Genomic DNA, 19,921 nt, shown 5'->3' with positions numbered 1-19,921 from the left:
AAATGAGGCAAGTGCAATATGCAAGACTGCTCGCCTGCGCCTGGCAGGGAGATCAAGTCACTTACTGCAACACACCGCATACGGGCACAGACACAGGCCAACCACGAGAGCTGTCCAGGAAGCAATGCCATGAAACCTGCACCATGTCATAAGGGCCTCCTCGCGCAGGATTCATACCTCTCACCAAAACCCAACATAAGCCGAACACAAAGGCTGAAGCAGTGAGCAGCTAGGTCTGGCTACAGTGTTGAGCACTTGCCTTTACTCACCAAACCGTGTGGCCTTGAGTCCACTTCCCTCACTTTAAAATCACAGTAACAGTACTTCCCTCATAACACAACAGGGTTACATCAAGAATCCAATAATGTGCTGGGTGTGGTGGCTGACACCTGTAATCTCAGCACTTTGAGAGGCCGAGGCAGACTGAGGTTACCTGAAGTCAGAAGTTTGAGACCAGCCTGGCCAACATGGTGACACCCTGTCTCTACTAAAAATATAAAAATTAGGCTGGGAATATAATCCCAACACTTTGGGAGGCCAAGGCGGGCAGTCAGGAGTTCATGACCAGCCTGGCCAATATGGTGAAACCTCATCTCTACTAAAAATACAAAATTTAGCTGGGCATGGTGGCAGGCACCTGTAATCCCAGCTGCCCAGGAAGGCTGAGGCAGGAGAATCGCTTGAACCTGGGAGGTAGAGGTTGCAGTGAGATCACGCCACTGCACTCCAACCTGGGTAACAGAGCAAGTCTCTGTCTCAAAACAAAATGCACAAACAAAAATAAAACAAATGTTTGGGCAAGAGATTTCACTACTGTTGCTGGTAATTAGCTATCAGAAACAAAATAGCAGAGCTGAGCCTCTGATCCTGCAGCCTCCCTAATTCCTCCCAGGGCTTGGGTGCCTCACTGTCTGAGTCCCCCCAGTAGGTTGCCCACCACCAAGAGAATGGAAGCTGAGGGTGAGTTTTCACTGCTCAGGACTGTTTTGACTGACACTCGCTCTGAGCAAAAGCAACCCAACTGACCAACTCTACTAAGAGTAATTAGGAAACAGAAGGCATCAGTAAAGGAAGGAACACAAAACATGATGGGAAAAAAATCCAGCTTTGGAAAAGTAAATGATGACGTAGAAACCTTGATAATGTAGCAAGTCTTAAATGATATAATTGTTTGAAATTCCTTAAAATAAGCTTAGACAAGTTTATTCCAGCTTCTAAAAAAATTCCTTGAGCCCATATAATCCTGACATCAAAATCACAGATATATTTAAAGAAATAAAATCGGCCAGGCACAGTGGCGCACGCTTGTAATCCCAGCACGTTGGGAGGCTGGGACAGGCGGATCACTTGAGGCCAGGAATTCGAGACCAGCCTGGTCAACACATGGTGAAACCCCATCTCTACTAAAAATACGAAAAAATTGGCCAGGTGTGGTGGCACATCACCTGTAGTCCCAGCTACTCAGGAGGCTGAGGCAGGGCAATTGCTTGAGCCCAGGAGGCAAGAGGTTGCAGGGAGCCGAGATTGTGCCACTGCACTGCAGCCTGGGCAATAGAATGTCTCAAAAATAAATAAACAAATAAAAAAATAAAATCATACTCCCATTTCATTCATGACTACATGAATAAAATCAACTTCATTACAATTCTGTGATCCTCATAAAAAAAAAATCGACTTCATAATGCACATGACCAAGTTGGATTCATTGCAGGAATAAAAAGATAGCTTGCTATACAGTAGTCCCACCTTACCCAGGGGGAATACATTCCAAGCGCCCCCATGGCTGCCTGATACCTCAGAGCATGGAGCCCTATATGTGCTGCATTTATATCTATATCTACATACCTAAAAAGTTTAATTTATAAACTAGGCACAAATTAACAGCTAATATTAAAATAGGACAACTACAATATACTGTTTTTGTTTTTGTTTTGTTTTGTTTTGTTTTTAAGATGGGGTTTCACCATGTTGGTCAGGCTGGTCTTGAACTCCCGATCTCAGGTGATCCGCCCGCCTTGGCCTCCAAAGTGCGTGGATTACAGGCATGAGCCACCATGTCCGGCCCAATATACTGTTAATAAAAGCCATGTGAATGCGGCTTCTCTCTCAAAATATCTTATTGTACTCGAGTCAGAGTTCATCTGTCCTTCTGTGGCTTATGACCTGGTGCCTTCCTCCTTTGCACTTTTCTGAATGTAGGTTCTATCAGGCATCCTCCTTCTGGAGGAGTCTGGTTTCACTGCCGTCTTGTTTTGGATGATTTCCTTTCTCCTTAATCAACTTCGACTCTTCTGAAAATGTAGCAACAGCTTTTTCTTTTTATTTATTTATTTTTTCACTATCTCCAGTAATGGCTATAAGCAAAACAGCTTTTTCATTGGCAAATGCAGCCTCTCCAGTAATTTTTACAGTCAAAACCTATTCTTGAATCTGTGTAACCATCCCTTACTTGAAGTAAATGGTTTGGTGTCAGGGGATCCCTTGCTTTAGGCTCAGTGCTTTCTGGCACAACACACTGCTGTCAATCAGAACGCATTTCTGTTCATGTCTTGCACCTATGCATTTCATGCCTTTCCCACCTTAACTACACACTTATCATGCAACATGGCCATAACTTTTGCAGTTTGAGGCACAACAGCAAAACTAGCATGAATTGCTTTTTCCTTCTTCACCATTACACGGCTGGAAGATTTGTTCTTACCATGGATCTAGCAACTCCAGCATAAGATTTTTTCTTTCCTTATTGAGAACTTCCACTTTTTCACTTACAGGAAACACTTCATGGCTTATCTTTGACATAACTGAATTGCCAGCATCATCACTCCTGCACTTTGGTGCCGTTATTAACTACAAGGAGCATTACTTGAACACAGGCACTGTGATACTGCAACTGATCAGATCACGGAGATGACCGGTAGCACCTAAGCGTACAGATGCCGGAAAAAGGCTGGACTCTGATCCTGGGCAGGATAGAGCAGGAAGGGTGAGATTCCATCATGCTACCAGAATGGCACTCAATTTAAAATGTATGTACATAATGTTTATTTCTGGGATTTGCCATTTAATATTTCCCGTTTAATACAGACTGCAGTTGACCGCAAGCAACTGAAATCACGGAAAGCAAAATGACAGATAAGAGGGGACTGCTATATTAGACATTTATCAATGTAACTGATTGTCCAGATTAAAAAAATAATTCCAAATATATGCAGAAAGTGTCTACCTTGGCAACCCTCCATACATTTCAGATGTTAGTTCCTATGGGCCTCAGGTTGCCCATGTCCTGAAAGCAAAAGACAACGTCCCTGAGCCTGAACAAGGGAGAGCAGAGACCGTACCTGCGTATAGCTTAGCAGACTGGACACCTCCCTCTTGGAGAGTCTCAAGCTTGATCTTCGGCCTGTGGAGGAAACAGCCAGAGTCTGTTTTGAGGGGGCAGGCACTAGCCAGGGGAAGCTGACAGGGGCTGCTCTCCATGGCCTGCGATCTCCCCAACAGGGGTTTGTCAGCCACAGGGGTTTGCTCTCAGTCCCCCAGTATCGCTCATCCTCTCCACTGATTTTATTCATAAGGCCACAGAGCCCTGGGCCCAAAACAACACTGAAGTTACCAGGAAGGGGAGCCCTCCAGTTCCTCCAGCAAGGTGCTGCCCATCCAGGGACCACTAACTACATTTCCAGGAACAATTCACTGCCTGCCATGTCAGCCGCATCTCAAGTGCTCACATGTAGAGTGTGGCTATTGTGGGGAACAATGCAGAAATAGAACCCTTTCACGCTCGCAGGAAGTTCCATGGAATGGCACCGCTGAGAGGACAATGCAGGGCTTTCCAACCCAGCTGGGGCGGGATCCCAAGTGAGCTGGCTGGGAGCTGCTCAGGGCAGGGTGGAAAAGGACCTCCCGCTCCGAACCCCAGCCCCGCTCTATCGGGGGAGAGGGTCTGCAGAAGACCACCCCTGTCATGACTGGCAGAGGACAGGGAACCATCACCCTTGTGTTATTCTCAGAGCCCAGCTGAGATGAAAGTCCCACAGGAGAGGCCATGGGCTGCAGGCAGGCGTGAAGGGCTCGGCCCTGCATCGCTCCTTGCTCTCTTCCCTCCTGGGGGACTGTGGAGTTGTCAGAGACTCTCCTCAAAGCCTCCAGTGGTCTGCAGTGACTGCTCACTGTGTCAGCGCCTGACCCCACCCCAGTCCCCAAGGCCCAGCCACCTCTGATCTCGGGGGTGCGGATGGCCTCCAGGATTGGGGGCGAGTCGGAGGACTGGTCACTGCAGGCCCCATTGACGAGGATCGAGTCTTCCCTCCCGCCGGCGTCCTCCTCTCCATTGAGATGCCTGGTGTCTCCCTTCATGCTTTCCTGTGGGATAAGCCAGAATGGGTGAGGTGGAAGGGAAGCAGGGGCATGAGATGGGCAATGTTCCCCAAGACGCCCCACCATGGGCTCTATGTTCTCAAGCCCCAGGACGCATTCGCAGGGTGATGCTCTTGCCCAAGCACCCCACCCAGGCTGCCCCCCATAGCCTTCCTCTCACCAAGCTCGGAGGCTCAGGACTTGGTTCCATGTGGACAGTCTATCCCGAAGGCTCAGACACCAGCACCCAGGACAGAGGGGCCAGGGCTAGGGTCTCAGGCTCAGACTGCTCTGTGCAACTAGCCGGCCCCTTCAAACAATGCCATTTAGGACCTGCCTGCCCCGGCCTGTCTGCCGCCAGCCTCTGTCCCCTCTGGCCCTGGCCCCTTCTCCCTGCTCAGCCTCTGCAGGGGCTCAGGAAGCCAGTGCATTATTTTCCCTCCTGACCCCTTTGTTTGCTCTCTCCCTTCCCCTCAATCTCCAGGTCCTCTTCCCACCCGTCCCCTCCTCCCCCACAGAACCGCTTCTCTCCTCTCCATGGCAGCACAAGCCCCGCCTCACCCCATCCTCCAGGGCCCATTGGTCTGCTGGCCTGTCGATCACTCCCCTCCTCCCTCACCAGCTGGGGCTCACAGTCCCAAGTTCCCAAGGAGGGAAGGATGAAGGAGGCACTGGCAGAAAGGGTAGGGGCAGTTAACAGGAGGGGTACTCTCCAGATCCCTGTAGCCTCACCCTCACCTCTGGGACTTGGCCTCCCCACTGCTGCCCCTCTTGGTCAGGTAAATCAGCTAAGACACAGGGCCAGGGCCACACTGATGGCTTGGCAGGCTGTGTGACCTCTGGGCTGTCCCATTGCCTGCAACATTGTAGGCACACAGATTTTGGTGGATGCAAGAACCCGCACCTCCCCCTATGGAGACTGGGGAGTTCACCTTATAGAAAACTGACATGCAGACTAGGTTATTCTCCATGGCCAAATATACCATTTAAAACGTGGGGCCAGGATTATAGAGAACGAGTAAAAAACTCCAGGGCACAAATGCCAGCTGAAACCTGAGTTTTCCAATAGGCACTTGCCTTTGCTTTTTGTTCTACCTTTGGTTGGGAAAAATATTGTAAAAGCCTTGGCACAATGTGAAACCCCCAGGCCCCCATCCCTGAGCCCCAAACACCTCCAGGCCACTCACACCATATCCTCTTGCCTGGAACCCTGCCTGAGAAAAGCTTCCTCAATAAGCCGCTGCCCATATCCACCAGGCCTCCCTGCCTCTGGGCCCCATGTTGGAGACCCACTAGCCCCTGCCAGACAACCCATGCTAGCCTCGTAGTTTATCTTCCGCTCATCCATCCATCCATTCATTCCATCCATCCATCCATCTTAGAGACGGGTCTCACTCTGTCACTCAGGCTGGAGTACCGAGGTGTGATCATGGCTCCTTGCAGGCTTGAACTCCCGGGGCTTGAGTGATACTCCCGCTGGTCCCACAGGTGTGCGCCACCACGCCCGGCTAATTTTTTGTAGAGACAGAGCCTGGCTACGTTGTCCAGGCTGGCCTTAAACTCCTGGCCTCAAGGGATCCTCCCACCTGAGCCTCAAAAACCAGCGTAGCTTCTAAAAGCCACACCTCCTCCTATTGCTAGCTCCAAGCTGCACTGGCACCACCAGCACCGCCCACCAGGGGGTGCTGTGGAACTCAGTGTGACGAGCCCAGTGGAGCACCCAGGGAGAGGCGGTGGCAGCCCCCAATTCCATGCCCTGCGCCTGCCCATTGCATGGGGCAACTAGACCTCTGCTGCCACTCCCCGAGTAGCCCAGGGGTCAGCACCCTGGCTACAGCGCCAGCTACAATATCATCACCTGGGAGCTGGTTGGAAGAACTGCTGGAACTGGGAGCTGGTTGGAGAACTCTCAGGCACCAGGCTAGAGGTCTTGAAACAGGATTTTTTTTTTGAGATGGAGTAACTCTGTTGGCAGGCTGGAGTGCACTGAGGCAATCTCGGCTCTCTGCGACCTCCCCATCCCGAGTTCAGGAGATTCTCCTGCCTCAGCCTCCTTAGTAGCTGGAACTACAGGCACGTGTCACAATGCCCGGCTAATTTTTTCCATTTTTAGTAGAGATGGGGTTTCACCATGTTGGCCAGGACAGTCTCGATCACTTCGTGATCCACCCGCCTCAGCCTCCCAAGGTGCTGGGATTACAGACGTAAGCCACCGCACCTGGCCTGAAGCAGGATTTTCACAAGACATTTTAACACACACAAGTCATGCCTGGGTAATTAAGATGCACATTAAAGCAGCATTGTTCAGATTACAAACATATGCGCTGATACACAGCATAGGCTTTCTGCGCCTCACATGATCCAGGGTGTGTGTCAGCACATGTTAAGGAATTTCCCCCACCCCACAAGGACAAGGGACATGCCTGAGTCAGACCAATCAGCTGCTTCTCAGACCCTTTTCTCCCAAGCCCTGACCCGGAAGAACAGGCTGGCTGACCTATGGCCAGTTCCTATGAGACCTAGCGGCCAGAATCCCAGGAAAGCTGCTGGAGTGTCAGTTCAAAATAATCATTAATTTCAAGCGTTTTACCTCAGGCCAAATCAGTGAACTAAGTAACCTAGGGGGCCCGGCATAAAGTAGGAGGCAGGGCTACCTGGTGTGCGTCTCCAGGAGGGTCTACCACCCCAAAGTGCTCTGGGGGGAGGAAGGAGGAGTCACACAGGGTTTGTTTGCGGTCAGGACATGGTGGCAGACCGGAGGACTGTACTGAAGGATGTGACCTCCTCAGCCTTCATCCGGAGTCCAGGGCTCTAATGTATGCTGGGTTTCTCAGGCAGCATTGAACCCCAGTCCCCAGACAGCCCCTAACTGGATCAACAAGAAGCCAGACAGGAGTCTCGCCTCCTAGACAGACCCAGGCTGACAATGATTAACCACCTTGGGCCTACCCCCAGGGCCTCAGCAGAGCCAACTGGCCACCAGCCTACCCGATGTGTGGGCAGTGCACCCTCTAAAACCCATCTCAACATTCAGGAAAAGGCTCAAGCGCCTAGAACAAGACCTGTGGGTACTGAAGAAAGAGTCCAGGAAAAAAACCCACTATAAATGGCATCAGCTACCTGGGTGTCCCCCAGCAGCGAGCTGAGCACTTAAATACGCTTCCTTCCCATTGCATAATTTAATGTGATTTTATTTAAAATTCGTTGTTTTTATCATGACCCTGTATTTGTAGTGAAATTAACTACCCTCAATGCCTTACAGCCACAGCTGTGTAGACAGCACGCACCAGCTTCAGAACCGGTGACTGAATGATGCCCAGATCAATTCCTCCCCCACCCACCTTCAGTCTACACCCTGGCTCATGTGAGGCCAAGCCAATCTAGCCTTGAGGCATGTGCTGCTGTGTTCTCTCAGCCTGGAAGCCCTCCCCAACTCCCTATACCTCCTGCTTCCTATCTCTGACTTCAAAACCCACAGCTCCAAATCCAGGAATAAAAGCTTTTCTCCTAGGCCCTTCTTCCTATGTATATAAATATATGAATCCCCCCCAATAATAAGATCGTATGTTTTTCAGTGCTTAGTATGTGCCAGGCACTGTTTTCTGCTTTACCTATCTGAGCTCATTTAATCTTTCAATATTGTAGGTACTATTATTCCTATTTTGCAGATGGAGAAACTGAGACAGAGATTGACATACCTCCTTGATTAATATATAGGGAAGCTACATAACACACAAATGTAACTGCATGTTCTTAGAATCAGGACAAGAGAAATGAACATCAGATGTGTAATGGCAGATACAAATCTCCCCCGCTTTTTTTTTTTTTTCTTGAGACAGAGTCTGGTTCTGTTGCCCAGGCTGGAGTGCAGTGGTGCAATCTCAGCTCACCACAACCTCCGCCTCCCGGGTTCAAGCGATTCTCCTGCCTCAGCCTCCCAAGTAACTGGAACTATAGGCACAGGCCACCACACCCGGTTAATTTTTTTTTTTGTATTTTTAGTAGAGACGGGGTTTCACGGTGTTAGCCAGGATGGTTCTCAATCTTCAGTTCTCGTGATCCACCCGCCTCAGCCTCCCAAACTGCTGGGATTACAGGCATGAGCCACCACGCCCAGCCTCCCCCACTTCTTTCTATGTACCTCACTGACTTCATGATTCATCTGACCTCAGGTGATCTGTCCGCCCCGGCCTCCCAAAGTGCTGGGATTACAGGTGTGAGCCACCGCACCTGGCCTGTCTACCACCTCTTTTAACCCCCACCCATCTTGGGGCAGGTCTTATTATCTCCCTGCCTTCAACAGGCTCAGATGAGTTAAGTCACCCAGCAAAGTGGCAGTGCCAAATCTCATGCCCAGGCAGTCCAGGGCACGTGCCTGGAACTGCCATAACCAAGACAGACAAGAATTACAGGAGTTACGAACAATGCATCACCCATCCCAAGGATGAAGGGAGCATCGTGGCTGAGACATGATACACCAGCTGAGCATTTCCCTTCACAGGAGGTAGCTGTCTAACCTTGTGATGAGAGGTGAACTCTGACCCTTTCCCAGAGGTTGGGGTCCAGTGTGTGATTCAGGGGTGGGCAGCAGCCCTGGGTGGGCTCACCCGCAAGATTCTCCCCCAGGGGCCTTCCTCATTAGTGCAGGGTGTCTGTGCCCTGACTGAACCAGGTCAGATGTGCTCAAATGCAATGTGGCAGACAGAGGGGTAGGTGGCACCCCCAATTAGACTCAGAGGAGGCTCAGGGACTCGCCCCAACCCAGAAATAACGCTGAGAACTGATGTCACTCATTTCCTCCAGGCTGACACTAGCAGCAGGGCTGTTTCACAGCACTTCATAAATGTTAATTGCATTAATTAAGCCTCACAATGCAGGAAGGGGGGTCACTTTGGTATCTGCCCAACCCCCTAGGGTACAGTAAAAATTAAAAATTAAAATTCTACATTCGGCCGGGCGCGGTGGCTCAAGCCTGTAATCCCAGCACTTTGGGAGGCCAAGGCGGGTGGATCACGAGGTCGAGAGATCGAGACCATCCTGGTCAACATGGTGAAACCCTGTCTCTACTAATACAAAAAAATTAGCTGGGCATGATGGCGCGTGCCTGTAATCCCAGCTACTCAGGAGGCTGAGGCAGGAGAATTGCCTGAACCCAGGAGGCGGAGGTTGCGGTGAGCTGAGATCGCGCCATTGCACTCCAGCCTGGGTAACGAGAGCAAAACTCCGTCTCAAAAAAAAAAAAAAAAAAAAAAATTCTACATTCAGTGGAGAGTATTAATTTAAAGACAAAATAAATAAAAATTCCATCTCTATAGCTAAGTTAGAGAAATCTAGAGCCAGGTGCAGTGGCTCAAGCCTATAAGCCCAGCACTTTTGGAGGTAGAGGCAGGTGGATCACCTGAGGTCAGGAGTTCAAAACTGGCCTGGCCAACATGGTGAAACCCTGTCTCTACTAAAAATACAAAAATCAGGCCGGGCTCACAACTGTAATCCCAGCACTTTGGGAGGTGGAGGTGGGCAGATCACTTGAGGCCAAGAGTTGGAGACCAGCCTGGCCAACATGGCAAAACCCCATCTCTACTAAAAATACAAACAAACAAAAAAAAATTAGTGGCCGGGCACAGTGGCTCACGCCTGTAATCCCACCACTTTGGGAGGCTGAGGTGGGCAGATCACGAGGTCAATAAAACGAGAGACCATCCTGGCCAACACGGAGAAACCCCATCTCTACTAAAAATACAAAAATTAGCTGGGTGTGGTGGCACTGCCTGTAGTCCCAGCTACTCAGGAGGCTGAGGCAGGAGAATTACTTGAACCCAGGAGGCGGAGGTTGCAGTGAGCAGGCTGCAGTGAGGCTGAGATGGTGCCAAGGCACTCCAGCCTGGGCGACAAGAGCAAGACTCCATCTCAAAAACAAAAATGAAAACCAAAAAAGAGAGAAAAGAAATAATTGACACTGGAGACTCCAAACCAAAAAGAGGGGAGGATGAGAAGGAGCAAGGGTTGACAAATTACCTATCAGGTACAACGGTCACTATTTGTAATGGGTACATCGGAAGCCCAATCCCCACCAGTAAGTAATATACTCATGCAACACACAAGCACATGTACTCCTTGAATCTAAAAAAGAAAAAAAAGCCGGGCACGGTGGCTCACGCCTGTAATCCCAGCACTTTGGGAGGCCGAGGTGGGTGGATCACGAGGTCAAGAGATTGAGATCATCCTGGTCAACATGGTGAAACCCCGTCTCTACTAAAAATACAAAAAATTAGCTGGGCATGGTGGTCCATACCTATAATCCCAGCTACTCAGGAGGCTGAGGCAGGAGAATTGCCTGAACCCAGGAGGCGGAGGTTGTGGTGAGCCGAGATTGGGCCATTGCACTCCAGCCTGGGTAACAAGAGCGAAACTCCATCTCAAAAAAAAAAAGAAAGAAAAAAAAGGCACCACAAAACAATGGAGTAAGAAGCTGTAAAATTTAAGCCCAGGAGGGAGACCAAACCCAGGCAAAGTTGGGAGAGGGAAGGATCCAGGCAACAGGGCAGCACATCCAAAGGAAAGGGGGCCAGAGGCGGGCTGTCTACACCACCGGTGGCAGAACTCGTGACGGAACACAAGGCCCCAGTTCTGTGCTTTTGTCTGATAAGGAACTTACCCTCAATTCCAGAAAACGTCAGATTTACAGGAAAGCAGTTTTAAAAAAAAGGCTGCCAGGCACAGCGGTCACACCTGTAATCCCACCATGTTGGAAGGCCGAGGCTTGAGCTCGGGCTCAGGAGTTCAGCGCCAGTCTGGCAACACAGCAAGACCTCTTCTCTATTAAAATATTTTTTAAAATTAGCTGACTGTGTTGGCATGTGACTGTAGTCCTAGCTACTTGCCTGTAGTCCCAGCTCCTCAGAGGCTGATGGGGAACGATCACCTGAGCCTGGGAGGTTGAGGCTGAAGTAAGCTATGGTCACGCCACCGCACTCTAGGCCCAGCGACAGCCCAAAACCCTGTCTCAAAAAAAAAACAAACATCCATTATTTTTCTCAAACCCCAGTTTTGTTATCCGTGAAATAAAGTAACCCACCTGATTCACTGGGAAGTTGGTGCCAAGAACCCCTACAGATGACACAGCCATGACACCTGACGTCACTTATTCTCATGTGCCATCTTGCTACCTGCCAACACTAACCCACAAGGCCAATCAAGAAGCATCCACGGCCGGGCGCGGTGGCTCATGCCTGTAATCCCAGCACTTTGGGAGGCTGAGGCAGGTGGATCACGAGATCAAGAGATCGAGACCATCCTGGTCAACATGGTGAAACCCCATCTCTGCTAAAAATACAAAAATTAGCTTGGCATGGTGGCGCGTGTCTGTAATCCCAGCTACTCAGGAGGCTCAGGCAGGAGAATTGCCTGAACCCAGGAGGCAGAAGTTGCGGTGAGCTGAGATTGCAGCATTGCACTCCAGCCTGGGTAACAAGAGCGAAACTCCGTCTCAAAAAAAAAAAAAAAAAAAAAAAAGCATCCACCCTGTCACCCTCCACAATTCAGAATGTGTTTGGCAAATTGCTCAGTGCAAAAAAAAGAAAGAAATGTGTCCAAGCAGGGAGAAAGCAGACAAGTGGCTATGAACATACCCCTTGGAGGGCTGTTCATGACACCCAAATACAGTCAGATGTTTGTCAGTGCATTGGAATAAAAGCCTATACCATCACCTTTTAGATAAGCAACAGGAAAAAAAAAACCTAGGAGCATAAAGATCTGAAAAGCTATGACAATAACTGTGGAGTCTGAACTTTTTGCCCTTTATACAGATAATACAAGCACCCAGCCCCTTCCCCTGCACCCACTTTGAGAATCACCTGAAGGGTGTGGCAGCCCCAGGGAGTGGTCAGTGGTAACTCAGAGAATGAGGGGCAGCATAGAAGCAGAATCCTAGACAGGGCGTGGTGGCTCCTGCCTGTAATCCCAGCACTTGGGAGGCCAAGGAGGGCAGATCACGAGGTCAGGAGTTCAAGACTAGCCTGGCCAACAGGGTGAAACCCAGTCTCTACTAAAAATACAGAAATTAACCAGGCATGTTGGCTTGCATCTGTAGTCCCAGCTACTCAGGAGGCTGAGGGTGGAGAATTACTTGAACCTGGAAGGCGGAGGTTGCAGTGAGCAGACACCACGCTACTGCATTCCAGCCTGGGCAACAGAGCAATACTTCATCTGGAAAAAAAAAAAAAAAGCAGAATCCTAGACACTGCCATACCCACTTCCTGTGGCCACCTACCCCTTGACAAAACCAGAGTCCAAAGCCCTCTGTCACCTCCCAAGGGGGCAAAGGAGGTTAATGTTCCGGAAACAGATCCCCTCACCTTGGCCCCTCCCTCACAGTGGGCTCCACCTGTGGCTTCAACTAAGAATGCCTTAAATCTCAAGTCTAAATATCTACACTGCATTTAGTAATCTTAAGTCTAAATACCTACACAGCAGCGATACTGGTTCAGGCTTTGAGATGGTAATCTTGACAGTGTCATCTAAAATGCCTAATGTCTGTATCCTGTTACACAGGATTCTACTGCTCAGAAACCACTCAGCTCAAAGCTCTCGCCAAGTCTTCTGTGCAAGAAGGTCACTGCAGTCCCATTTCTCATAGCAAACACTGCAATCAAATCACCTCAGGTTAACTAAATTACCTGCCTCCACAATAGGGGGCAAGGAGTACAGTACCTATTGTTAGACAAAGTTATGTAAAGTGAAAACAAGAAACCTGCATAATACAATATCAATTATTAAGGTTCAAGCCATTTCTCTTCAGCATTTCTTCCCTAGCTATAAAAATTTGTGGTCAGAAGGGAGGTTTCGGAGCTAACTAGCTTAAGACCATGTCACTTTTACAATCAGAAAATAGACATAACTAGCCTGTCCAAGAAACATTTATTTGAATTAGGCCATTCAGGTTTAATCGACATAATTAATCATTTGTATATGGTATGCGTTAGGGACCTAATATTTTCCCCAACAAGGAAAGCCAGACACCTATGAATACATCCCAACTCTATCTCTTATATGAACTTCCCATATATATGTAGGATGTTTTGAGGCTCACTTTTCTGTTTGGTATTTATCCTTTGCCACTACTTTTAGTTTTTATTTTATTTTTTTGAGACAGAGTCTCACCTTACCATTTTTTGGCTTTTTTTCTTTGACGCAGTCTCATTCTGTTGCCCAGGCTGGAGTACAATGGTGCAATCTTGGCTCACTCCATCTCAGCTTCTCAGGTAGCTGGGACTACAGGCACCCACCATCGTGCCTGGCTAATTTTTGTATTTTTAGTTGAGGCAGGGTTTCACCATGCTGACCAGGCTGGAGTACAATGGCGTCATCTCAGCTCACAGCAACCTCTGCCTCCCAGGTTCAAGCAATTCTCCTGTCTCAGATTCTCGAGTAGCTGGGATTACAGGCATGCAGCCACCATGCCCTACTATTTTCTATTTTTAGTAGAGATGGGGTTTCTCCATGTTGGTCAGGTTGATCTCAAACTCCTGACCTCAGGCGATCCACCCACATCAGCCTCCCAAAGTGCTGGGATTACAGGCATGAGCCACCACACCGAGCCTCATTGCCACTACTTTTTTTTTTTTTTTTTTTGAGACAGTTTTGCTCTGTCGCCAGGCGCCAGGCTGGAATGCAGTGGCGTGATCTCAGCTCACTGCAACCTGTTTCCCAGGTTCAAGCAATTCTCCTGCCTCAGCCTCCTGAGTAGCTGGGACTACAGGCGCGTGCCACCACCTCAGCTAATTTTTGTATTTTTTTAGTAGAGACGGGGTTTCACCATGTTGGCCAGGATGGTCTCAATCTCTTGATCTCCTGATCTGCCTGCCTCGGCCTCCCAATGTGCTGGGATTGCAGGCATGAGCCACCACGTCCGGACCATTGCCACTACTTTTAATCATTACAACTGCTAGAGCAAGCCTGCTAGCCTTATTGAAAAGTTCATTTTCTCCCTTTAGTTTGTGGTCTCTCATTTCCTGTTCTCTTCTGGTCTCTAGATTTCTTTAAGGGAGCTTAGTTCTACCTACAGATAAAGACACAGCACTTTTTTTTGTTTGTTTGAGACGACGTTTTGCTAGTTGCCCAGACTGGAGTGCGATGGCACAACTCACTGCAACCTCCGCCTCCCAGGTTCAAGCAATTCTCCTGTCTCAGCCTCCCAAGTAGCTGGAATTACAGGTGCCTGCCACCACACTCAGCTCATTTTTTTGTGTTTTTAGTAGAGATGGGCTTTCAACATGTTGGCTGGGATCACTTGAAATTCATTCAGATATGAGTTCTCCCAGGCTTCAGGAACCATGATAGGAATTAGGAATCAAAGGCAGGCAAAGGACCAGGTACGGTGGCTTATATTTATAATCCCAGCACTTTGGGATTATACCTGACCCCAGGAGTTTGAGACCAGCCTGGGCAATATAGCAAGAGCCTATCTCTATAAAACATTTTAAAATTACCCAGCCCTGGTGGCTCTCACCTATAGTCCTAGCTACTCAGGAGGCAGCTGAGGTTGGAGGAATCACTTGATCACAGGAGTTCAAGGCTGCAGTGAGCCATGAACGCACCACTGCACTCCGGCCTGGGCAACAGTGAGCTGTGTTGCCATGCTGCCAGGGCCCAGTGCTGTACTGGCTGCAGGGAACACCCACTACAAAGGCATCAGCACTTCTGCAAGAGCTAGGGGCCCGGTTGCAGCCCCAGCTCTGGCCCCAGCACACACACATACAACAAGACCCACATGCTGCTGGACTCCAGAAAAGCCTGAAGAGGACTTTTTCCAAAGGAAGAGTTAGACCCTCGACTCCCAATCCCCTCCCTCAGCCTCCTGCTCTGGAGACAACCACTCTTCTTCAGCCACCCAGGCTGAGGCTCTGGACAAGAATATGAGACAAGCCGGGCACGGTGGCTCAAGCCTGTAATCCCAGCACTTTGGGAGGCCGAGGCGGGTGGATCACGAGGTCAAGAGATCAAGACCATCCTGGTCAACATGGTGAAACCCCATCTCTACTAATACAAAAAATTAGCTGGGCATAGTGGCGCGTGCCTGTAATCCCAGCTACTCAGGAGGCTGAGGCAGGAGAATTGCCTGAACCCAGGAGGCGGAGGTTGCGGTGAGCCGAGATCGCGCCATTGCACTCCAGCCTGGGTAACAAGAGCGAAACTCCGTCTCAAAAAAAAAAAAAACATGAGACAGCTGAGCACAGCAGCTCACACCTATAGTCCCAGCACTTTGGGAGACTGAGGCAGGAGGACTGCTTCAGCCTAGCAGTTTGAGACCAGCTGGGGCAACATTGTGAGACTTTGTCTCCACAAAAAACTTTTAAAATTAGATGGGCATTCAGCAGACTTCGGGATTTGAGCTAAAAAGAAGAAAAAACGAAATAGAATAAAATTAGATGGGCATGATGGCACCTTCTAAGGTCCCAGCTACTCAGGAGACTAAGGTGGGAGGATCCTGGAATGAGCCCAGGAGTTCAAGGCTGTAGTGAGCTATGATCGCACCACTGCACTCCAGCCTGGGTGACAATGCAAGACTTGTCTCAAAAGAAATAATTTTTTAAAAAAGAACACAAGAGGTTACATACTGAGACAAGGGGAGGAACGGATGCCAAACAGACCTCGCCAGTCCCCTGGCCCTGTAGCCAGACCTGTACTTCCCAGGGCAAGGCACTGGAAAATTGAGTATCCCTTAATACTGGAGGGAACAATAAACCCTAGAATATTCTCAGGCACATAAATGATGTTATTTTCATAAAACAAGACAAGGACCCCATTAAAAATTGAATTTGGGTGTGTTGGCTCATGCCTATAATCCCAGCACTTTGGGAGGCTGAGGAGGATAAATTGCTTGAGTCCAGGAGTTTGAGACCAGCTTGAGGAATGAGGTGAAACCCTATCTTTACAAAACATACAAAAATTAGCCAGGCATGGTGATGTCTGCCTGAAGTCCCAGCTACTGCGGAGGCTGAAGTGGGAGGATTGCTTGAGCCCAGAGAAGTCAGAGGTGGCAGTGAGACTGCACAACATTACACCACTGCACTTCAGCCTGGTTGACAGGAGACCCTGTCTCAAAAAAAAGAAAAAAAAAAGAAGAAGGAAAGAAAGAAAGAAAAAGAAATGTTAAACATATAGTACAAGAATTCTTCAAAAGAGAAAAGATGAAAGTTCATATAGACCGGGTATGGGGGCTCATGCCTGTAATCCTAGCACTTTGGGAGGCCAAGGCAAGCAGATCACTTGAAGTTAGTTAGGAGTTTGAGACAAGCCTGGGCCACATGGTGAAACCTCATTTCCAGAAAAAATATAAAAATTAGCTGGATGTTATAGTTTCTGCCTGTAATTCCAGCTACTCATGATGCTGAGGTACTAGAATCACCGGAACCTGAGAGGTGGAGGTTTCAGTGAGCCAAGATTGTGTGCCACTGTACTCCAGCCTGAGCAACAGAGACTGTTCTCAAAAAAAAAAAAAAAAAAAAAAAAAGGGCCAGCCAGGTACTGTGGCTCATGCCTGTAATCCCAGTACTTTGGGAGACCAAGGGAGGTGGATCACCTGAGGTCAGGAATTTGAGATCAGCGTGGCCAACATGGTGAAACCCCGTCTCTACTAAATATACAGAATTAGCTGTGCATGGTGGCGGGCGCCTGTAATCCCAGCTACTCGAGAGGCTGAGGCAGGAGAATCACTTGAACCCGGGAGGTGGAAAACTTGCAGTGAGCTGGGATGGCGCCACTGCACTCCAGCCTGGGTGACAGAGTAAGACTGTCTCCAAAAAAAAAAAAAAAAAAAAATTCATTTAGAGGATTTAGAAGCTTAAAACTATTGCTTAGAATGCAAACTATAAGGACAAAAGTTCAAAGAAAATTCCATCAGGCCAGAACACTCAACATCTAATAAGAGTTACAGATTGAAAACAGGAAAATCACGATGTGATGATCTAAGGAATTTATTCCCTCAAACTTAGGATGGAAGCTCCCAACCACTTCTCACTCTTTTCTCTGCACCGCTCCCCACACACACCTGGTCAACATCAACCTCTCACTTCTCCCAGAAAGGAAATTTATTGGCTAAGAACCTTTTCCCACTGACTTCTGTTTCTCTCTCTCGCTCACTCATCAACTCTTATTTTCTGGAAAATGTCTTTCTAATTTCCTGCTTACAATCTTTCAACGGCTACCACTGTCCTCCAAGTTTCAAAGGTTTTAAAAGATCATTTTATGAAAAACTTGGTCAAAGTTTGGTCTTTGATTGGCAAAATTAAAAAGCAGGGAGAGAGAAAGCAGAGACTTAAGAGCAGACATCATACCTATACTATTTTGTTTGAATCAACGAAAAAAATCTGAGTGAAAAGTGACTTAGAAGCCATGCATGGTGGTAGCTCATGCCTGTAATCCCAATCTTTTGGAAGGCTGAGGCAAAAGGATCGTTGAACCCAGACTTTCGAGAATAGCAATGGCAACATTGTGAGACCTCGTCCTTATAAAAAAAATTAGCCAGGTGCGGCGGCTCACACCTGTAATCCCAGCACTTTGGGAGGTCAAGGCAGCCATATCACGAGTTCAGGAGTTCGAGACCAGCCTGACCAAATGGTGAAACCCCATCTCTACTAAAAATACAAAAATTACTCAGGTGAGGTGGTATGCAACTGTAATCCCAGCTACACAGGAGCTGAAGCAGGAGAATCGCTCGAACCTGGGAGGCAGAGGTTACAGTGAGCTGAGATCATGCCACTACACTCCAGCCTGGGTGACAACAGCAAAAACTCCGTCTCAAAAAAAAAAAAAAAAATTAACATATCTATTTCTATATATAGATACATATATACACATAGTTGTTTTTTTTTTTTTAAACAGGGTCTCTCTCTCTCTGTCACTAAGGCTGGAGAACAGTGGCAGGTTCACTGCAACCTCGGCCTCCAGGGTTCAAGCAATTCTTTTGCCTCAGCCTCTGAGTAGCACGGATGACAGGCATTCACAATCACGCCTGGCTAATTTTTGTATTTTTTGTAGTGTCAGGGTTTCACCATGTTGGCCAGGCTGGTCTTGAACACCTGGCCTCAAGTGATCCACCAGCCTTAGTCTCCCAATGTGCTGGGATTATGGATGTGAGCCACCACACCCAGCCTAAATATATATATACATTTAAAAAGTGTCCGGTGTGACGGCTCATGCCTGTAATCCCAACATTTTGGGAGGCCAAGGCAGGTGGATCACTTGAGGTCAGGAGTTTGAGACCAGCCTGGTCAACATGATGAAACCCCGACTCAACTAAAAATACAAAAAGTAGCCGGGCGTGGTGGCAGGCGCCTGTAATCCCAGCTACTCAGGAGGTTGAGGCAAGAGAATCACTTGAACCCAGGAGGCTGAAGTTGCAGTGAGCTGAGATCACACCACTGCAATCCAGCCTGGGCAACAAAGTGAGACTGTCTCAAATAAAAAATAAATAAATAGGGGGCCGGGCGTGGTGGCTCACACCTGTCATCCCAGCACTTTGGGAGGCCAAGGCGGGTGGATCACGAGGTCAAGAGATCGAGACCATCCTGGTCAACATGGTGAAACCCTGTCTCTACTAAAAATACAAAAAATTAGCTGGGCATGGTGGCACGTGCCTGTAATCCCAGCTACTCAGGAGGCTGAGGCAGGAGAATTGCCTGAACCCAGGAGGCGGAGGTTGCGGTGAGCCGAGATCGCGCCATTGCACTCCAGCCTGGGAAACAACAGCAAAACTCCGTCTCAAAAAATAAATAAATAAATAAAAAGAAAGAAAGAAAATGATCACCACCAAGGTTTAATAGTACCTGTATCTTCCAGAGCCTCAGTTCTATCACCTGTAAAACAGTCCCGGTGAGAACATGAGTCCTCCAACAAAAAGGGAAACATGTCTGCTCAGTCTTCTTTACAAAGACAGTAGCCTGTACATGAAATGAATTCCACACTTCACCAGCCCTAGTCCACCATGAAACTGGAAATCATACTGAAAATTCATGATTTAAAAGAAAAAACTCCACTCAATTAGTAGTATGTGCCTGGGCTGAGCGTGTGTGGGGTAGAGAACGCAACCTCGTACCTCTGAAAAGCTTCACATTTAGCAAGGACTATTTCAGATGAAACTGGAAAAGGCGTCTGAGCCTGGAGGTGAGGCAGCCGGCATGAGAGCTGGTCTAGGAAAAGGAATCCCAAGGTAAGTTTTCCCTGAAGGAGAACTTGCCCAAGTCCCCACTGGAAGCAGGCCCATGGGGCTGCAATAATGAGGGGCGACAGGCGCTTCTGGATCACAGGCCCCACGTGGCTGGAGGAAGGGAAGGAAGCAGCCTCCCCAACCCCACCTCCCTTGCTCCTCCCTTAGCCCCCTGCAGCTCCCAGATACCGCCTTCCCCTCCCCCTATCCTTTGCAAGGCGTGGGTGTTATGTCTATAAGAACTGGATGCCACTGGCCCCAGCCCTGGCCCCTTTGTCTCAGCACTGCCCACCCCAAAGGGAAAAGGTTAAGGATCTCACTTAGTTCTGCAATTACACCTTTGCAGTAGGCCCCAAGCTTGGC

The 19,921-nt window shown here is 48.7% G+C and overlaps 1 protein-coding gene across 1 annotated transcript in view; it reads right to left on the bottom strand.

Annotated features, from left to right (window-relative positions):
• Nucleotides 1-11,061, bottom strand: part of DNMT3B (DNA methyltransferase 3 beta) — a 37,504-nt gene extending 26,443 nt beyond the window's left edge. The window contains exons 1-3 of the mRNA XM_012455196.2: nucleotides 11,009-11,061; nucleotides 4,212-4,359; nucleotides 3,339-3,400 (exon numbers count right to left, since the gene is read on the bottom strand). Of these exons, the coding sequence (XP_012310619.1) occupies nucleotides 3,339-3,400; nucleotides 4,212-4,353 (204 nt within the window). The 5' untranslated portion in view covers nucleotides 4,354-4,359; nucleotides 11,009-11,061. The remainder of the gene's footprint in view (nucleotides 1-3,338; nucleotides 3,401-4,211; nucleotides 4,360-11,008) is intronic.
• Between the last annotated feature and the right edge of the window lie 8,860 nt (nucleotides 11,062-19,921).

Source organism: Aotus nancymaae, unplaced genomic scaffold (assembly GCF_030222135.1).
Source record: "Aotus nancymaae isolate 86718 unplaced genomic scaffold, 86718_ANA_hifiasm-v0.15.2.pri h1tg000029l, whole genome shotgun sequence".
NCBI lineage: Eukaryota > Metazoa > Chordata > Mammalia > Primates > Aotidae > Aotus > Aotus nancymaae.
Note: the sequence above shows the minus strand (reverse complement) of the source record. Positions and strands in the feature narration are given on the sequence as shown.